The sequence below is a fragment of the Planococcus citri genome, chromosome 2, assembly GCF_950023065.1.
Source record: "Planococcus citri chromosome 2, ihPlaCitr1.1, whole genome shotgun sequence".
Lineage (NCBI taxonomy): Eukaryota > Metazoa > Arthropoda > Insecta > Hemiptera > Pseudococcidae > Planococcus > Planococcus citri.
This window is the reverse complement of record NC_088678.1, coordinates 4959365-4978485: the sequence shown is the minus strand read 5'-3', so window position 1 is coordinate 4978485 and position 19121 is coordinate 4959365. Positions and strand designations below refer to the sequence as shown.

Below are 19121 nucleotides of genomic sequence, written 5' to 3'. Positions count from 1 at the left end.
CAAACTAATTTCAATACGCTACGAAGTTGACTGCTGGTGGATTTCAAGTCGTTTTGGAGCCTCCAGCGACTTTTTGAAAGGATGTATGGCATTTTTTTGGAAAATTGAAATTTCCTAAAAGTAGCTGGAAGCTTCAAAACCATTTGAAACCACCATGTAGTCTACGAAGTAAATTTCTGCTTGCAAACTCCATTTGATAAATTAATGTTGCGGGAATTTCAAGTTTCAAAAATCTGTTGGAGGCTTCAGGAATTTTCAAAAAGTCGCTGGAAGCTCCAAAACGACTTGAAATTCACCTGCAGTACTTCGTAGCGTATTGAAATTAGTTTAATTTCAGCTTTACAACTCCAATTTGATGCAGTTTTGTGGGAATTTCGAGTTTCAAAAATCTGCTGAAGGTTCCAGAACTGCTCAAAACGGGTTGAAACTGTTTTCAATCGATTTGGCATGTCGAAAATTGGGTATATCCCAAATTTCAGCTTTCTTGGTCAATTTGGTAAAATTTTGATTTTTTTCCTCATTTTATTTTGGTTTAAATAATTGGATTTTCAAAAATTCACCAAAAATCAAAAAACGCACTTAAGCACTTGAAATTTCGGCAGGTGATGAATTTTTGCATGATCTTTCGATCTACCTTTGTAAGGTTTGAAAAATTTCGTGCAAGTCCTATGTTGAAACGCAAAACCTGCTATACCATTCGACATATCACTCGACTTTACACAATTTTTGCCCTCTTTTTAGGGCACAGAAGGGCTTTGGGGGGGTGGGACCCAGAAAATAAGTTCATATTAGTATTCAGCCACCTCGAAAACATACTATTCGATACATCGCATGTCCAGATTCTTTTTTCAAAACAAAATACATGATTCAGTTGTGTATTATTATCTACCTGAATACTGGTACATCTTGAAAAATCAAGCACCCTCCACTGGCCCACGTGGAGGGTTGAAGAAATGAAGAATTGACTGAATTGAAGACCTAGACCAATCAATGGCGGTATTGGTGGTTAATTATGGTATGGTTACAGTTAACATCTTTGATAAGTAATTACACGGTAAATTCTGTAATTTTTCGTTTTTTCGCCCGAGCCTACTCAAAGTTGGTAGGTAACTTTGACTTCCATCCAGTAAAAATTGTAAATCAGTGAAAATGTGATAAAAAATAGAAATTCATTTTTTTGTGAATCATCATCCAGTGCACTAGTGCAGTTCATTCTGAGATTTCGATGGTGGACGTGACTGTGAATCTAATTAAGTTAATTATCAACTCACAATTCGCATGACGTGGTGTTTTTTTGGATGTGAAATTTAATGCTGATCATATCATAGTAGGTACGTAGTTGTACGTTACGTAGGTAATCAACTTTTGGTTTTTACTTTAAATCAATTTATGACCGTCATAATCAACTTTTACGTAGAGAGCCTAGAGAGGTAATTTTGGGGCATATAGAAAATGGCGAATAGGAAGCTCGTAATCACGATTTTATCATAATCTTAGAAATGGAAAAAGAAAAGCGCCTTTCTAAAATTGGACTATACTTTCAATAATTTTTATAGAAAATTTACAGTTTGACTGCCATCGACGCAAGAAATTGGCATTATATTATTTTGGGGTGGGGTACGAACAACTCGAGTCTCGAAATTCCTCATCCGTCGTTCGTCAAATGAATTTGAGAAAACAAGCTGGAAATCACTTTAAATAAATTATTTTTGTATTTTAGTGTATGAAAAATTTTTAAAAACAATTTTCCCCATAGAGCACAATTTTTTCACAATATGTATGTTACTAAATTTACGATGTTCCTATTTGCCCGCTCTTCCCCGGATCCCGAATGATAACAGCTGTAAAGTGCCACCATTAATGCTAACTAAATGCTATTATATAACAATGCTAACATACCAAAATTTGGTCCTACTAACAAAATGGCGGCCATTTTGATTGGTAGGTTACTCGAAATCGTAAAGTTTTCATTCGCACGAAATGTTTTGAACTGAACAAAGCTAGATTGAAAGAGCTTGCAAAAATTCATGACCAGCCAAACTTTCAAGTGTATTTTTCGATTTTTGGTGAATTTTTGAAAATCAAATTTGAGCCAAAAATGAGGTAAAAAATCAAAATTTTACCAAATTGATCTATAAAGCTGAAATTTGGCATAAATCCTATATTTTCAATCAGCCAAATCGATTGGAAACGGTTTCAAACCGTTTTGAGCTGTTCTGGAGTCTCCAGAAGATTTTTGAACCTCGAAATTCCCACAAAATTTCACCAAATGGAGTTGGAAAGCCGAAATTTACTCTGCAAACTAATTTCAATACGCTACGAAGTCGACAGTTGGTGAATTTCAAGTCGTTTTTGGCGGTTTTTGGAAAACTGAAATTTCTAAAAAGTATAGCTGGAAGCTTCAAAACCATTTGAAATCGTCATGTAGTCGACGTCTGTGAAGTAAATTTCAGCTTGCTAAGTCCATTTGATAAAATGTTGTGGTAATTTCAAGTTTCAAAAATCTGGCGGAGACTCCAGTAATTTTTTAAAAGGCACTGGAGGCTCCAAAATGACTTGAACCCACCAGAAGTCGTCTTCACAAGGTGTTGAAATTGGAGTGAAGAGTAAATTTCGGCTTTCCATCTCCGTTTGATGACATTTTGAAGAAATTTAAAGTTTCAAAAATTTACCGGAGGCTCCAGTAATTTTCAAAAAGTCGCTGGAGTCTCCAAAACGACTTAAAATCCACCTGCAGTTGACTTCGTAGTGTATTGAAATTAGTTTGCAGAATGAATTTTAGGCTTTCTATCTCCATTTCGTAAAAATTTTGGGAAATTTCAAGTTTCACAAATCTACTGGAGGCTCCAGTTATTTTTAAAAAGTCGCTGGAAGCTCCAAAACGACTTAAAATCCACCTGCAGTTGACTTCGTAGCGTATTGAAATTAGTTTTCAGAGTAAATTTCGGCTTTCCAACTCCATTTGATAAAATTGTGTGGGAATTTCGAGTTTCAAAAACCTTCTGGAGGCTCCAAGACTGCTCAAAACGGTTTGAAACAGTTTCCAATCGATTTGACGTGTCGAAAATAGTATAGGGTATATTCCAAATTTCAGCTTTCTTGGTCATGCTCTATGAAGCAGAAATTTGCCATATAGGTAAGGTACCTACCCTATTTTCAATCAGCCAAATCGATTAGAAACGGTTTCAACCCGTTTTGAGCAGTCCTGGAGCCTCCAGCAGATTTTTGAAACTTGAAATTTCCAAAATGAAAATTCTTGGAGCCTCCAGTTGATTTTTGAAACTTGAAATTTTGTGAAAATTTCATCAAAAATGTGGTTGAAAGCCAAAATTTACTCCGCCAACTAATTTCAATGCACTACGAAGTCGATTACAGGTGGTTTCAAGTTGTTTTGAAACTTCTAGCTATTTTTTGCACCTTCGTGGCCGATAAGGAACCCGTTATTTTTTTCAAAATCTATGTATTCCAGTCTGAAACTTATTTTTGTCCATCGATTTCACAATTGTTTGAAATCGTGAAAAATTACCCTTCCACCCCCATTTTCAACATTAATTCCGAGGTTTATTGCACCGGCAGGCATTTTCAATCCATTTCTGCTGGAGACTCCAGTAATTTCCAAAACTCGCTAGTGACTCTAAAAAAAAACCTAAACTCACCAGTATTCGACTTCATTAATTCGTGAAATTTTGTGGATATTTCAAGTTAAATCTGTTGGAGGCTCCAGAACTGCTCAAAACGGTATGAAATCGTTTCCTATCGATTTGACTGATAGAAAATAGGGTATATGCCAAATTTCAGCTTTCTAGGTCGTTTTGGTAAAATTTTGACTTCTTCCCTAATCTTTGGCCTAAATTTTATTTTCGAAAATTCACCAAAAATCGAAAAAATAATACACTTTTGTGCTTGAAATTCTTTTACGAAATATCTTTGAGGGACCGGGGGCACACAGTACGTCAGAATGATATTCATTTGACTTTTGAGTCATTGGAATTCCTACTATGTAAATTCGCCCCAAAAAAGGGAAAAATATGTTTGGCTGCTGTAGCGCACCTGTATGAAGAGAAACGAGTTAATAACTATTCGAATGGATAGAAGGCGCTTTGTTGAAATTATTTTTAGATTAGGTGGCGTGAGTCGCGTCTCTTGTGTTAGTTGTGTTTTTTGTTATCATCGTTGTTTTCATTCATATTGTATTTTTCAACGTATTAGACGATTTAACGTACCTAGTACACTCGTATTTTTAGTCAAAATTACCATTTTATATGGTGTGTATGTGAATCAACCCATCGAAATCGAAGCTACGACCTATTTTCCAGGAAAGTAATTAGGTAGGTACCTAATTAATTTTTTTCATCATATCACTTCGATGCAGAGTGCGATACCGATACCTAGTGCATTTATTTAGTATAATTCTTTCATGTTGTAGGCACAGTCATGATATTGTGGTCAGACAGACAGAGTTTCTGATGAACACATTCACATCGTCAGAAGTTGAGCTCACGTAAGCCGTTCGAAAAATATGACGAACGCGCTAGCAAAAATTCTTATCATTAGTGACGTACTCCACTCGGTGTGAGTGCATTTTCAACGCTCCGACCGCCGAGTTCCGAACACACTCCGAACTAGGGAACCCAGGAAGTGTCCCCTCCCCCTCCAGGAATTTGTATGGAAAGTGGTCTCATTGGTAGCCCTCAGCCCATAGTGAGTCCTGGGTACTGAAATTCCTCCCTCTTGAGATGCATAATGTGGTTAAAGAATGAAAGTCTAAAGAAATGTGGCATGGTGTTTTTTTTTCGTTTTACATGAAATTTGAGATGCGAGTACATTATTGCACCTATCTACTCTGTTACAGAAATGAGCCATTCAAGCACCTTCGTTGTATTACCTACCACAACAAAAACTCCAATTCCGGATTTTCATTGTATCACTGCTGGCCAATGGAGAACAACATCCCAATTGTGGACAATCAAAGGCTTTGAAGAATATCACTGTAAAGTAAACGGATTACTGCAGTCGTCAAACTTTGTTAGCATTACAGATCCCGAATATAGATGGTACTTGACTATTGTGACTGACAACCAGAATACTAAAGCTGATGCTGAAGATTGTATTGGATTATTTTTGAATCTTGCCAATGATGATGACAATACGAGTAAGATATTAGCCAACATCACTGTGTGTTTACTAGATGCTGAAGGGAATGAAGCTCTTGGTCGTCAAACCCAAGTGATGTTCACAGCAGACAATAAAGAACACGGATATCCGTGTTTTGTTTCAAAGAAGGATTTGTTCAGTCCACATATGAAGAACAAATTACTCATTGAAGACACATTAACAGTTTCATGTGAGTTAAAGTTTGCTCCAGCGGGTGTGATCGCGAATGTCACACGACAGCGGCAAAGAGTGAAAGTGACAATTTCTGACAATCTACCAAAAAGATTACAACGTTTGTTGCATGATCAAACTTTGGTAGATGTAACTTTTGTGGTGGATGGCAAGAATTTCGGTGCTCACAAAAGTATCTTAGCAGCATGTAGCCCCGTTTTTGAGGCCATGTTCAAACACGATATGCAAGAAAATAGATCGAACCAAGTTAACATCTCAGACATCCGTTCCGAAGTATTCGAAGAATTTTTACAGTTCATGTACACTGACAAAACTCCAAATTGCAAACTGGTGACAGAGTTATTCTTAGTTGCTGACAAATATCAAGTCGAAGGTCTAAGGGTACTCTGCCAAGAAATTATATTGAAGGAATTATCGGTAGAGAACGCGATCGATTTGTTATTTTTTGCTGATCTTCATAAAGCAGAAGGATTGCTAAAGCAAGTTGCATTTTATATAAAAATAAAACCTACCCATATTATGTCAACCCAATCGTGGAAAAATGCCATTTTGACACGTCCTCATTTTTTTGATCTTGTGAATGGAGTATGTGAAGTCCCGCGTCCTATTGTATCATCAGAGCTTCAAGTTCCATCCTCAAGTGACACATCCATCCAACGAAAACGGAAAAGGTGAAAATTGAAAGATTAAAAACCTACTATACTTGAATCATTCTGTAATAGGTTAGGTTAGCCTACTTTTTGTAATGTAGGTACCTACATAAGTGTTCTTATTTTATAACATTTCGAATTATAATTTGCTCAACCCGTATTGTCCAGTGTATTGAATTAGGTAAATTAAAAACAAAATCAAAGGAGTTACATTTGCTGACCACCTACTCTCCGAAAACCACTCCTCCAACTTTAACTTCAAAATCCTCCATGTGGAAAATAAAGGTAAACGGCTGGATGCGCTTGAGGATTTTGAAGTATTCAAACATATCAAAAACAATTACAATGTTCTCAACGAAGTAGTAAAAGCTCCAACCAGCATCCAACGTAACCTACTGCACAGCTTTCCACCTACACAAACGAATGTACCTACCCCCCTCCCTAAATCCTAAGCACTACGCGTAACTTTTAAGCTCTCAACGAATATTATGTAATAATTTATCAGTCTGTTCTCATGCCTTGAAGATGGTACGTGTCGTACCGAAACGGCCGTCGCAGTTCTCGTAATAAATATAGTGTTTTTATAGTAAAAGTGATCTTTATTTCGTCATTATGCAAAGCACTAAAAGTGATAACCTCCTTAACACATCAATTTGGATAGGTAATTGCTGAGTAATTGCAATTTTAGTTCATTATTTTAATGCATTAAATCCTAAAAAAGGGTAAAGGGGACTTGTATAACATCTGCCGCTCATTGTACCCTGCTATACCCCTGTCCTAATCCAACACCGCCAGCTGTGTTTCATGTACCTTGCTATACCCCCAGTCTGACAGCTGTGTATTTCAAGTGGGAGTGGTTTGGTGGAGTGTTTACCAAACAATACATGTATTCTTTTAATGCCCTAACCCTCCATGTGAACTCATGGCCGAGTGGTTTGGGCATTTAGGTAGGAATAGGAATATTGTAGGGACCTAGGTTCAAATCTTCCTGAGGTAGGTAGGTGATGGATTTTTCGTTGGAAATATTAGCTAGGTATATGCTTCGGAGTGGGTACATGATGATGGTGCAAAAAAATAAGATTGAACCCTCTCTTACCCCATCATTTTAGTTTTTAAAAATTGAGTTATGAAACTATGTACATATGATAACATCATTAGTAAAAATTACCTTGACATGAGTAATTTTCACCTTTAATGATATAAAAATTACTTTCCAGATCCGAACAACAAATTACTCATTGATGACACATTAACAGTTTTCTGTGAACTCGAGTTTGTTCCAATGAATAAGTACACGAATGTACCACAACTGCAGGATGGAGTGAAAGTGGCGCTTTCAGACGATCTACCAAAAGGATTAGAACGTTTGTTGCGTGATCAAACTTTCGTAGATGTAACTTTTGTGGTGGATGGCAAGAATTTCGGTGCTCACAAAGCTATTTTAGCAGCCCGTAGCCCAGTTTTTCAGGCAATGTTCAAACACGATATACAAGAAAATAGATCGAACGAAGTTAGCATCTCAGACATCCGTCCTGAAGTATTTGAAGAATTTTTACTCTTCATGTATACTGACAAAAGTCCAAATTATAAAATGGTGACTGAGCTACTCGTACTTGCTGACAAATATCAAGTTGAAGGTCTACGGGTACTCTGTGAAGAAATTATCAACGAAAACGGAAAAGGCGAATGAATCATTCTTCAATAGGCTAGGTTACTTTTTGTAATGCACATATCTACCTATAAGTGTTCTTATTTTGTAACATTTTGAATTACAATTAGCTCAACTCGTATTGTTCAGTTCATTCAATTAGGTAAATTCGAAACGAAAAAAAAAATCAAAGGAGTTTGAGAATTTCAAATGCGGATGGTCCCGTTCCAATTGCTGTATGCAAAAAATCTGTTTTTTCAATTAGGTATCTGTTAATAGCCCTTGATGTACGGAATAATAATAAATATTATATAAGAAAATCGAGAGTTTTCTTTTTGTTTTTTGCTTGTTTTTTTTTTAGGAAAAAATTTTTCAAACATGACAAATTTTAGAAGTTTCTTTTTAGTCTCTTTTCATACGATTTAAAATCACTGAAAACATTCGAAAACTCGCTGGAAGCTCCAAAATTGGTCAAATTGCGAGACTTGATTTCTTTCACTATTTTTTTTGGAATTTACAAATTTTTGATCGAAAATTTTCTTTTGAACAGCAATTAGTGCAGGAATTTCGCGGTAAACATTTGAAGCAGTCGAGAGGACGCCCAATGAGCACCGATAAATGTTAATCGGCTCTAATGTTCATTTTTAGCTTTTTCAGGCCCTTCAGGGTGATTCTAGCTCTATGGAAAAAACTGAAAAATCAATGGAGGCCTCCAAAAGTGCCTAAAACTAGTAGTTGTTGATGTTGATAAGTGAAAGTTGGAATTATTCGCATTGGTTCACTTTAGGTAGTACTGAAAAAAATGATACCTACCTATTTCATTTTTGAAAAATTTTGATCGCTCTTGAAAAACTTTCTTGAATTTTTTAAATTTTTAAAAAATTCGCCAAAAATCAAAAAATGAACTACAGAACTTGTTTTAAGACATTCTCTTTCGATCTAGCTTGGCTTTTTCGTTCAAATCGAAGAGTGCCAGTTCAAAAGGCTCCCTTGTAAAAATAAAAAAATTCGAAAAGTCTTACGGTTTGAAAATTAATGGTGTTATGACGCACGTTGGCCCTCTCTTGAAATATTGGGTACCTACCTACTCTAAATTGGAATTAATGTGGGTGATGATAAACGGAAACGCAGAGGAGGATTTATAATTTTAACCGCTTCATGAAAACTTTAAAAATATATCGAAGAGTAATTTTTTTTCTGTATTTTAACGACCACTTTGGCAATATTAAATTATGGGTCATTTCCTGCCGTTTAAAGTTTTCATCTCACGTCTTTCAATTTCGCCTTTTTTTCCCATCTTCGTTCGCAAACTGTAACCACGCAACAGCTGAAAAAAAAACCAACTTATTCGCTGAGTGAGGTTTTCTCATTATTTCATCAGCTTAAAGTCGATAAAGATAGCGAAAAAACAAAAATATTTTTTTTTGCTCATAACAATCGCTTGCCATACTACTTATTGATTTTTTTCAACATACTCACGATACAAAATTTTACTCATCTCATCGATTATAAATAAAATTATAGGTACTTATTTAAATCCTTCGAGTTCGAGAAGAGGAGGAGGAGGGGCCAAAAATTTTCAAGGAAATCTGTATCATCCATTGATCTTTGAAAGCACCTATGAGGAATTGAGGACCAACGTACTCGTAATTCAACGAATGAATTTTTAAAAAATTCTTCAACAGGATCGAATGAAAAGTTGGATTTGAATTTTTGCAAGAAAATGAGGATCGATTCGCCATTGGCATGAGAAATTATTGAAACCCCTCTGCTTCATTGGACATCACGAAAAATTGTTCAAAAATAATACAAAATGGAACAGAATTTCGTAGATTGGCAACCACTGTAATTTTTACTAATTTTAATGCTATTTTTAGTGTTTCTGTATGTACATTAGTGTACTGAAACAATTAAACAAATATAATGATGATGAAAAAATTATCATTAGGTATTAAATGCCAAATTTCAACATTCTGGGTCAATTTAGTAAAATTTTGATCTTTTCCCATCATTTTGGACTTAAATTTAATTTTCAAAAATCCACCAAAAATCAAAAAATTTAAAGAATTCAATCTGAAATATGCCTTTTTTTTTGGTTTTGTTTAACAGAAATTCGAGAAGTATCATCACCTACACCTACTCTGCAACAGAGATGAGCCAGTCAGACGCCTCCATTGTGTTACCTACCAAAACAAAAACATCAATTCCCGATTGGTTTTGTATCACTACGGAAGCATGGCGAACGACGTCACAATTTTGGACAATTAAAGGTTTTCGAGAATATCACTGGAAACTTACCAAATCGCTCAGGTCGTCAAAATTCTTCAGCGATCCCGAATATAAGTGGTACTTGACTATGGTTGAAGCTGAAGATTATTTTGGATTATTTTTGAATCTTCACAGGAAGGAGATTATCCATAACGTTGAAATATTCGTCAACATGACAATGTGTATACGAGATGCTGAAGGAAATGAAGCACTTGTTCGTCAAACCCAAGCGGAATTCACTGTAGACAATGATCGACACGGATTTCCGAATTTTGTTTCAAAGAAGGCATTATTCGATCCAGATACGAACAATAAATTACTATTTCAAGACAAATTAACAGTTTCCTGTCAATTGAAGTTTGCTAACATGAAAAACAACAATTATTTTACACTGCGGGCGCCTGAAGTGAAAGTGACAGTGTCTGACAATGCACTAAAAGGATTAGAACGTTTGTTGCATAATCAAATTTTCGTAGATGTAACTTTTGTGGTGGATGGCAAGAACTTTGGCGCTCACAAAAATATTTTAGCATCGCGTAGCCCCGTTTTTGAGGCCATGTTCAAACACGATATGCAAGAAAATAGATTGAACCAAGTTAACATCTCGGACATCCGTTCTGAAGTATTTGAAGAATTTTTACTCTTCATGTATACTGACAAAACTCCAAATTCCAAACTGGTGACAGACTTATTCGTAGTTGCTGACAAATATCAAGTCGAAAGTCTACGGGTAGTCTGTGAAGAAATTATATTGACGGAATTATCGGCAGTGAACGCGATCGATTTGTTATTATTTGCAGATCTTCATAAAGCGGAAGGATTGCTAACGAAAGTTGCATTTTATATAAAAACAAGTCCTATCAATGTTATGGCAACCCAATCGTGGAAAAATGCGCTTTTTACACGTCCTCATTTATTTGAGATTGTGCATGGAGTATGTGATATCAAGCGCCCTATTGAATCATCAGTGATGTTCAAGTGACATCTGATATTCAACCTTATGTCCGTCCAACGGAAAGATGAAATTGATAGACACCTCGAAACCTATCTAGGTACTCGTACCGAGTTGAATCATTCTGTAATAGGCTAGGGTACTTTTTGTAACATTTCGAATTACAATTTGCTCAACTTGTATTGTTCAATTCATTCAATTAAGTAAGTAAATTTGAAACAAAACAGAAAAGGGTATTCCCAGGTAAGATAGGTGAAATGGCCCTGTTCCCAGATTTGGAAAATCGTGATGGATTGTTGTTGGATACCTCCAATAAAAATTTTCGAGCGGAATTTCCGCCCCCCCCCAACCCGCCCCCTTGGTCAGTATAGCCAAAAAACGCGTTTTTTGCAAGAAAAATTCTGTATCCATGAGTAGTGAGGAGAAAATTCTGATACCACGTGGAATGTGTAGGGGAACAGTGGACCTTGCAACATGATTTTTTTCAGAATTTTTTACACATTTATATATGAGGTGGAAGGTGTATATTTATAATTCTTCGGCACCGACCACCTTTTACAAACTAAGGATAATGAAAAAATTTATTTACAACTTAAACTATAGTCAAAATCGGGATTCAGGTCTCTATCTGGCACTGGCTACACTATCTTCTCAATTGGCTACAGACTCAGACTGTTATTGAGGTATTCTTGAAGAATTCGATGATCGCCCAGTTGGTCTCATCCGCAGCCCAACCTGGGTATAGCCAGCTTTTTGATCTCTAACTCATTACATTTGACAACTAGATTTTTTAGTGTTATAAGGAAATTTTTCTTGGAGGGTTTATCCTGGTACCGGTCTTTGGTTACCATATATAGGATGAAGTTCTGTTTTTTTGCCATTTAGTTTGCCCTGTTTATTGATATATTCTATATCCCACACCGTTGCCCCCCTTTTCCTCAAGGCATCTCTTTCTCCAAATTTACAAGTAATCTGCTTAGCGACACCCTGAGACATCTCGAAGTCTGCACTGACACAGTGTGCCAGTGCATATTCGGGGAAACAGTGGAGTAAATCTTCTTCTATCTCCTCCAGAGTGAAGACACCGCTGCAAGTTGTTACCAACTCCCCCCCCCAGCTTCCCCTCTGGAGCTTCTCATTCAATTCCTTCTCTTTCTCGTCTAGTAGTATTTTAACGTGTTTGGGTGAACTTGGGGCAGCGGCCAGGTACTCTCTATATGGGAGTAGGGCAGCCACCGCCACTGGCCCAGCTGGTCTATAAAATCATTCCTTACAGGCCCTAAGTACTAGGTACTGCATTGGGGGTGGGTAAAGATGTTGGTAGAATAATAGGGTATAGGGATGACCTAACTCCGCGTTGTCGAGGAGCTGTTCCAGGGCCCTATCTACAATCCTACTAGCCACATTTTGGTATTCGATGTCGGCAAAATACTTCCCTACTATCGACTGTGGGCTAATAGGATTATCCTTCATTGTGGGTTTTTTCATATGGTCGAAGCTATTCCGGACAACCGTAGTTAGCAAGGATTGTAATCATGAGCTCTATGAATAAAAGAATAACTTACCAAAAAAATTTAAAATTTAAAATTATTGAGGTCGAAGCAATTCGGTTACAATTCTCACATTCTTTTCAATTTAAGCACATTTCCACAATGCCTGGTGAAACAAAATCCTTCAAAATGAAAATATCGCAAGCCAAACTTACAAATAGTTACCAAGAATGAGCAAATTATCCAAAAATTGTTCAGAAATCTAACTCAAAATCAGTAATTTCAGAAAATACAAATTTCAATTTCAATTTCAATTTTCAAAAATATTAACAAAACCTTTTTCCAATCCAAGAGGTATCATACAAGTCATCGAAAATTCGTTTTAGATCATGGATTGGTTCAAAATCAGATTATTGTCCCAAAATCAAGAGGTAATTTACAGGATTATAGAAAAATCAAGTTCACGTCTCGTGAAAGTGAATGAAAAAAAAGTGATTCCAAAAATAATCGAGTGATGAATTATACAATTTTTATTTCTCAATGGAAATTACAAACCACAAAAAATTGACTACCTTAATCCGAATTTGGCTTGACAATGAGAGAGAGAAAAAACAATTTTTTAGCATTTTTGAAGATCCTTTACCCATACTAAATAATTTGAAAAAAGTAGGTATTACATACTACATAGTGTATTTTACCTATAGATGTGATAAATAGGTATCATTAAGAGAACTAGAACAAATGAATACAAAAGAAAATCGAGGAGAAAAAATATAAAATTACGAAGATTGATTTTAAAAATGGAAAAAGCAGCACTTTTTAGACAAATTCAGACAAACGTTAGGACTTTTTCTTTTTGACAATTTTTTCAAAAGCTGTACATGCAGACTATTTCTGCTGATAACAAAATTTTTACTGACCATTTCGGCATAAATCAGAATTTTTTGAATAATTTGTCAATAAAAGTCCTTTGCCTACAATATTTTGTCAAAAAAGTAGAACTTGAAAACAACTTTGACAAAAAGCAGGAGTTTTGAAAATGTTTCCTAAAAGCAGAAGTTTTTTTTACAACTAAATAATTTTATTTATTTCAGCAAAAATCTGGTTTTTTGATAACTAACATACAAAAAAAATTAATTTTGACAGAAGTTTAGATTTTTTATACATTTTCTTAAAAAAGAAACTTCCGTACAATTTTGGTGAAGATGAGACTTTTTCGACACTGAAAGAAATAAACAGTAATAGTTACATTGAAACGATGCATTCAGTGCATTAAAACGGGGTAATTTTGGTATAGGAATGAAACGCATTAATCAGTACATATTTAGAGAAGTAACTATTACACAGAAGTGCAGTAACCATTCCATCGTTTTTATTCAACAATATTTAAAAAGTGGGGATAGGTGATATCAATTTCACGTTTCTCCGCACATCCAAACAATTCTCACTGCAACGAATTTTTGTAGACCTATTTTCCCTAAGAAAATTTTCCTACCTGACTGGGATTCGAACCTGCGACCTCTCGTTCCTAACTACCTACACTTAACGACATGGCCACGAGTAGAATATTTTATTCAGGCCCTCGAAGTATTTATAGGTTTTTCACTGTTTGAAAAAAATGATTTCATTGCAGTATGGCGATGTACTCAGTACATCGTTTACTGTATTCAGTAAATCACTACATGGTTCTCAGTCATGTTTAAGGAATGTAATCATTGCTTACTATACGATGTAATTATTACCCACCCAATTATGTTTTGAATACCATGTCTGCAGGACTGAGTCCCCAAAGAAATTTAATGAGAACATCAAAATGAATTTTTAAAAGTGATGCAATAAATCCATCCTGGCGATGTACTCATTCCATTGTATGATGCATTCTCTGATTTAAACTATGTAATCATTACATCAAAATTAGGTAACTTGAAAATTACTGTACTGTGCAGTAACCATTGCATCAATTTTGGGACTGAATAATGCGTTTTGAAAATCATTTCTTTCAGTGGACAATTATTTTGGCGATAAGATTTTTTCAACATTTTGCCAAAAAAACAGGTGCTGTTTTGGCACTTTTTACAAAAAGTTGAGATTTTTTGATAACTCTGGCAAAAAATAGGAATTTATAAAATTTTGGCCTACAACAGGGTTTTATTTGTTCATTTTTACAAAAAATATTACGACTTTTTTGATAACGTCAGAAAAAAATCAAAATGTATTTTTCGATAATTATGACTAAGAAAAGTGCTTTTAGGATTTTTTTATAGTTTTGGCAAAAATTAGACTTTTTTTGATAATTCTGGCAAAAGCCGGAATTTTTGGCAAGTTTGCAGTAGCGATTTTTCGCCCCATACTACATATGTAACGACACGACCATCGTTATCAGGAAGTGCAAGTGCCATAGTTTGCAATTTCTAGGTACAAAATTTCGTCAAATGGAGTTGGAAAGCTGAAAGTTGATTCGGGAGAGATTTTGTGACATTCCAATTCAATGCAGTTGTTCGCGAAATTGCAATTTCAGTCTTCAGGGTGAGGGGGGGGGGGTTCGCGAATTTTCAATTCAAAGTATAGATGTGTATTGTACATATTATATAATTGATATGAGCGAAAAAATGGACTCCATGTCATCTGTATCACAACCTTCACCCTCACTCTACTTCTCAGAATTCATTTCAGAAACTGTGATGTGACTTTACTAACAAAATGGCGGCTATTTTAATTAATAAGTCCGCCGAAATCGCAGATTTTGCTTTCCAACATAAATCTCGAACGAAATTTTAAAAAAAAGACAAAGCTAGATCGAAAGAGCATGCAAAAATTCATCAGCAGTCGACATTTTAAGTGCCAAAGTGTATTTTTCTATTTTTGGTGAATTTCTGAAAATCAAATTCAGTCCAAACATGAGAAAAAAAATCAAAAGTTTACCAAATTGATTTAGAAGGATGAAATTTGGAATATATCCTATTTTAGACCAGTCAAATCGATTAGAAACTATTTCAAACCATTTTAAGCAGTTCTGGAGCCTCCAGCAGATTTTTGAAACTTGAAATTCGCACAAAAATTTCATCAAAAGCAGTTGGAAAGCTAAAATTCATTCTGTAAACTAATTACTCGTAGATTTCAAGTCGTTTTGGAGCCTCCAGCGACTTTTTGGAAATTACCAGAGCCTCTAGCAGATTTTTCAATGCTCAAAATTTCCATAAAATTTTACTCTGAGGTGAATCGCAGGCAGTTTCATCCGTTTTGGAACCTCCAGCAGATTTTTAGAAACTTCTGTTTTTCAAAAAATACCACAAAATCTATCCGAATCAACTTTCGGCTTTTCAACTACACTTGATGAAATTGTGTAGAAATTGCAAGTTTCAAAAATGTGCTGGAGGCTCCAGAACTGCTCAAAACGGGTTGAAATCGGTTTCCAATCGATTTGGCAGGTCGAAAATAGAGTACTTATATCCAAATTTCAGCTTCATATCTCAATTTGGTAAAATTTTGATTTTTTTTCTCATTTTTGGCCTAAATTTGATTTTCTTGACGTAGAATAATTTTAGTTCAATCTATTTTCCCTCCGACCACCCTTCATTTCGGCGATATAGCCGAATAACGTAGATTGACAAAGGTTAATGACCTCTTGCGGGGGTTGCAGACAAGTTGCGGTGTGCAACTTTGGTCAAAATATTTTCGAGTCTAGTGTGAATCGAGTTCATGTTTTAAATTGTCGATTTTCATTTTTTAAAACAATTTTCATAAAATTGACAACTTAACCCCCCCCCCCCTTCTTAATAAGAGTGAAATCGCCATTTTTTGAGAAAAGCTGAACTGGCCATGCTGATAGGAAATTTCGCGTAGAACAATTTTTGTTCAAACATTTTTCCTCTCGGACCCTTCATTTCGGCGATACAGCCGAAAAACCTGAATCGGCAAAGGTTAATGACCTCTTGCGGGGGTAGCCGCCAAGTTGCGTGGTGCTACTTTTGATGGATTGTTTTAGAGACCAATCTGAACAAATAATGTGAAATTTCAGCTTTCTAGGTCAATTTGGTAAAATTTTGATATTTTCGCCTCACCTTTGGCTTAAATTCGATTTTCAAAAATTCACAAAAAATCGAAAAATTTAAACAATGAAAATCTAAAATACAATGTTTTTTTTGTTTGTTTTGTTTTGTTTTACAGAAATTCGACAAGAATCATCACACCTATTCTGCTACAAAGATGAGCCAGTCAAACCCCTCCGTTGTATTACCTACCAAATCAAAAACTTCAATTCCCGATTGGTTTTGTATCACTTCCGGCATATGGCGAAAAACCTCATTCTTGTGGACAATCAAAGATTTTAAAGAATATCACTGTGAAGTTAACAAATTGCTCAAGTCATCAAGCTTCTTCAGCAATACAGATCCCGAATATGAATGGTACTTGACCATTGTTGAAGCTGAAGAGTATTTCGGATTATTTTTGAATCTTGACAGGGGGGTGAATGACAATAACAATGAAGTATTCGTCAACATGACGATGTGTTTACGAGATGTAGAAGGAAATGAAGCACTTGGTCGTCAACAAACCCGAGCGAAATTCACAGTGGGCAATGATCGACACGGATATCCGAATTTTGTTTCAAAGAAGGCATTATTCGATCCTGATCCGAACAACAAATTTCTCATTGAAGACAAACTAACAGTTTTCTGTGAATTGAAGTTTGCTAAAATGGAAGGCAACGATGATTATTTACGGCGGAGGCCTGAAGTGAACGTGACAATTTCTGACAATGCACTAAAAGGATTAGAACGTATGTTGCATAATCAAACTTTTGTAGATGTAACATTTGTAGTAGATGGCAAGAATTTCGGTGCTCACAAAAGTATTTTAGCATCGCGTAGCCCCGTTTTTGAGGCCATGTTCATACACGATATGCAAGAAAATAGATCTAACGAAGTTAACATCTCGGACATCCGTTCTGAAGTATTCGACGCATTTTTACAGTACATGTATACTGACAAAACTCCAAATTGCAAACTGGTGACAGAGTTATTCGTAGTTGCTGACAAATATCAAGTTGAAGGTCTACAGGTGCTCTGTGAAGAAATTATATTGAAGGAATTATCGCCAGGAAATGCGATCGATTTGTTATTATTTGCTGATCTTCATAGGGCAAAACGATTGCTAAAGCAAGTTGCATTTTATATCAAAATAAGTCCTATCAACCTTATGGCAACCCAGTCATGGAAAAATGCGATTTTGACACGTCCTAATCTATTTGAGATTGTGAATGGAGTATGTGATATTAAGTGTCCTATTGGATCATCAGAGGTTCAATTGACCTCAGATGTTCAACACTATGTCCGTCCAACAAAAAAATGAAATTGATAGACACCTAGAAACCTACCTAGGTACTCGTACCTACTTGAATCGTTCTGTAATAGGCTAGGGTACTTTTTGTAACTTATACCTTGTGTTGTTTAATTCATTCAATTAAGTAAATTCTTAGTTATAGTCATTGATGTAGGTGTGGAATAATAATATTAAAAAATTGGGAGTTTTTTTTTGTTTTTTTTTTATTCGCAAACAATTTTTACAAACATTAGGTTATTCCATGCCAAATTGACGGATTTTTGCACGAGAGATCTTCGATTTTTTTTCAAAATCAGATCACGTGTAGAGGTCATCAAACGATTACGAATGACGCAAACCGGACATTTTTTCGATTTTTTTTTGGCCGAGCTGTGGGGCTTCAAAGTTCTCCAAAATTGCCCAAAATGGAAAATTTCAGTTGCAAATTGTTCCGGTTGTTATGAATTCTGAACTTTTTATTTCAAATTGTAGTAAGTACATTGAGAGGGTAATCGAGCAATGATGTCAAAATCAGTGTTGCCACTTTCAAAAACCTTAAAAAATCGAATTAAAAACTTATAATTTAAATATAATCATGATCTCGACGAGTAAAAATTCTGTAAAAATTCTCAGTTTTAGTCCTTTTCATGTCGTGGTCGTCGTAGTCGCGCTCCTTTACAGGAGATAGCGTATACTTCCAAGATGGAGAGTTGAAATGAATTCTGCAAACTATATTCAATACGCTACGAAGTTGACTGCTGGCGAATTTCAAGTCGTTTTGGAGCCTCCAGCAACTTTTTGAAAGGTTGTATGACGTTTTTTTGGAAAATTGAAATTTCCTAAAAGTAGCTGGAAGCTTCAAAACCATTTGAAACCACCATGTAGTCTGCGAAGTAAATTCCAGCTTGCCAACTCCATTTGATAAATTAATGTTGGGGAAATTTCAAGTTTCGAAAATCTACTGGAGGCTCTAGTAATTTTCAAAAAAGTCACTGGAGGCCCTAAAATGACTTGAACCCACCTGAAGTCGTCTTCAGAGGGTGTTGAAATTGGAGTATAGAGTAAATTTCAACTTTCCATCTCCATTTGATGAAATTTTGTGAAAATTTAAAGTTTCAAAAAACTGCTGGAGGCATCCGGAATTTTCAAAAAGTCGCTGGAGGCTCCAAATCGACTTGAAATTCACCTGTAGTACTTCGTAGCGTATTGAAATTAGTTTTTAGAATAAATTTTAGCTTTACAACTCAAATTTGATGGAATTTTGTGGGAATTTCGAGTTTCAAAAATCTGCTGGAGGCTCCAGAACTGCTCAAAACGGGTTGAAACCGTTTCCAATCGATTTGGCATGTCGAAAATAGGGTATATCCCAAATTTCAGCTTTCTTGGTCAATTTGTTAAAATTTTGATTTTTTCCCCTCATTTTTGGCCTAAATTCGATTTTTAAA

The 19121-nt window shown here is 35.6% G+C and overlaps 2 protein-coding genes across 6 annotated transcripts; both read left to right on the top strand.

Moving 5' to 3' along the window:
- Nucleotides 1–1174: 1174 nt before the first annotated feature.
- On the top strand, nucleotides 1175–17886 carry LOC135834295 (speckle-type POZ protein-like). Of its 2 annotated transcripts, none has more exons than XM_065348144.1 (2): nucleotides 1175–1327; nucleotides 9754–11044. In XM_065348144.1, the coding sequence occupies exon 2, from the start codon at nucleotides 9797–9799 to the stop codon at nucleotides 10892–10894; it is 1098 nt and encodes a 365-aa protein (XP_065204216.1). In that variant the 5' UTR covers nucleotides 1175–1327; nucleotides 9754–9796; the 3' UTR covers nucleotides 10895–11044. The 2 variants fall into 2 exon arrangements, with proteins under 2 accessions (XP_065204216.1, XP_065204215.1); XM_065348143.1 differs by lacking the exon at nucleotides 9754–11044 and adding an exon at nucleotides 16522–17886 and having other exon boundaries at nucleotides 1176–1327.
- On the top strand, nucleotides 1208–7964 carry LOC135834294 (speckle-type POZ protein-like). Of its 4 annotated transcripts, none has more exons than XM_065348141.1 (4): nucleotides 2998–4328; nucleotides 4427–4701; nucleotides 4853–6017; nucleotides 7214–7964. In XM_065348141.1, exons 3-4 carry the CDS (start codon nucleotides 4855–4857, stop codon nucleotides 7236–7238), a joined length of 1188 nt encoding a protein of 395 aa, XP_065204213.1. In that variant the 5' UTR covers nucleotides 2998–4328; nucleotides 4427–4701; nucleotides 4853–4854; the 3' UTR covers nucleotides 7239–7964. The 4 variants fall into 4 exon arrangements, with proteins under 4 accessions (XP_065204210.1, XP_065204213.1, XP_065204212.1 ...); XM_065348140.1 differs by having other exon boundaries at nucleotides 4427–4712; XM_065348142.1 differs by having other exon boundaries at nucleotides 4406–4712.
- Nucleotides 17887–19121: the final 1235 nt, after the last annotated feature.

Excerpts from the sequence above, each read along its gene's own strand:
- LOC135834294 (XM_065348138.1), top strand. The coding sequence starts at position 4,855 with ATGAGCCATTCAAGCACCTTCGTTGTATTACCTACCACAACAAAAACT. Across the intron at positions 6,018-7,213 it reads ATCCAACGAAAACGGAAAAG|ATCCGAACAACAAATTACTC; the intron begins GTGAAAATTGAA and ends ATTACTTTCCAG.
- LOC135834295 (XM_065348143.1), top strand. The coding sequence starts at position 16,561 with ATGAGCCAGTCAAACCCCTCCGTTGTATTACCTACCAAATCAAAAACT.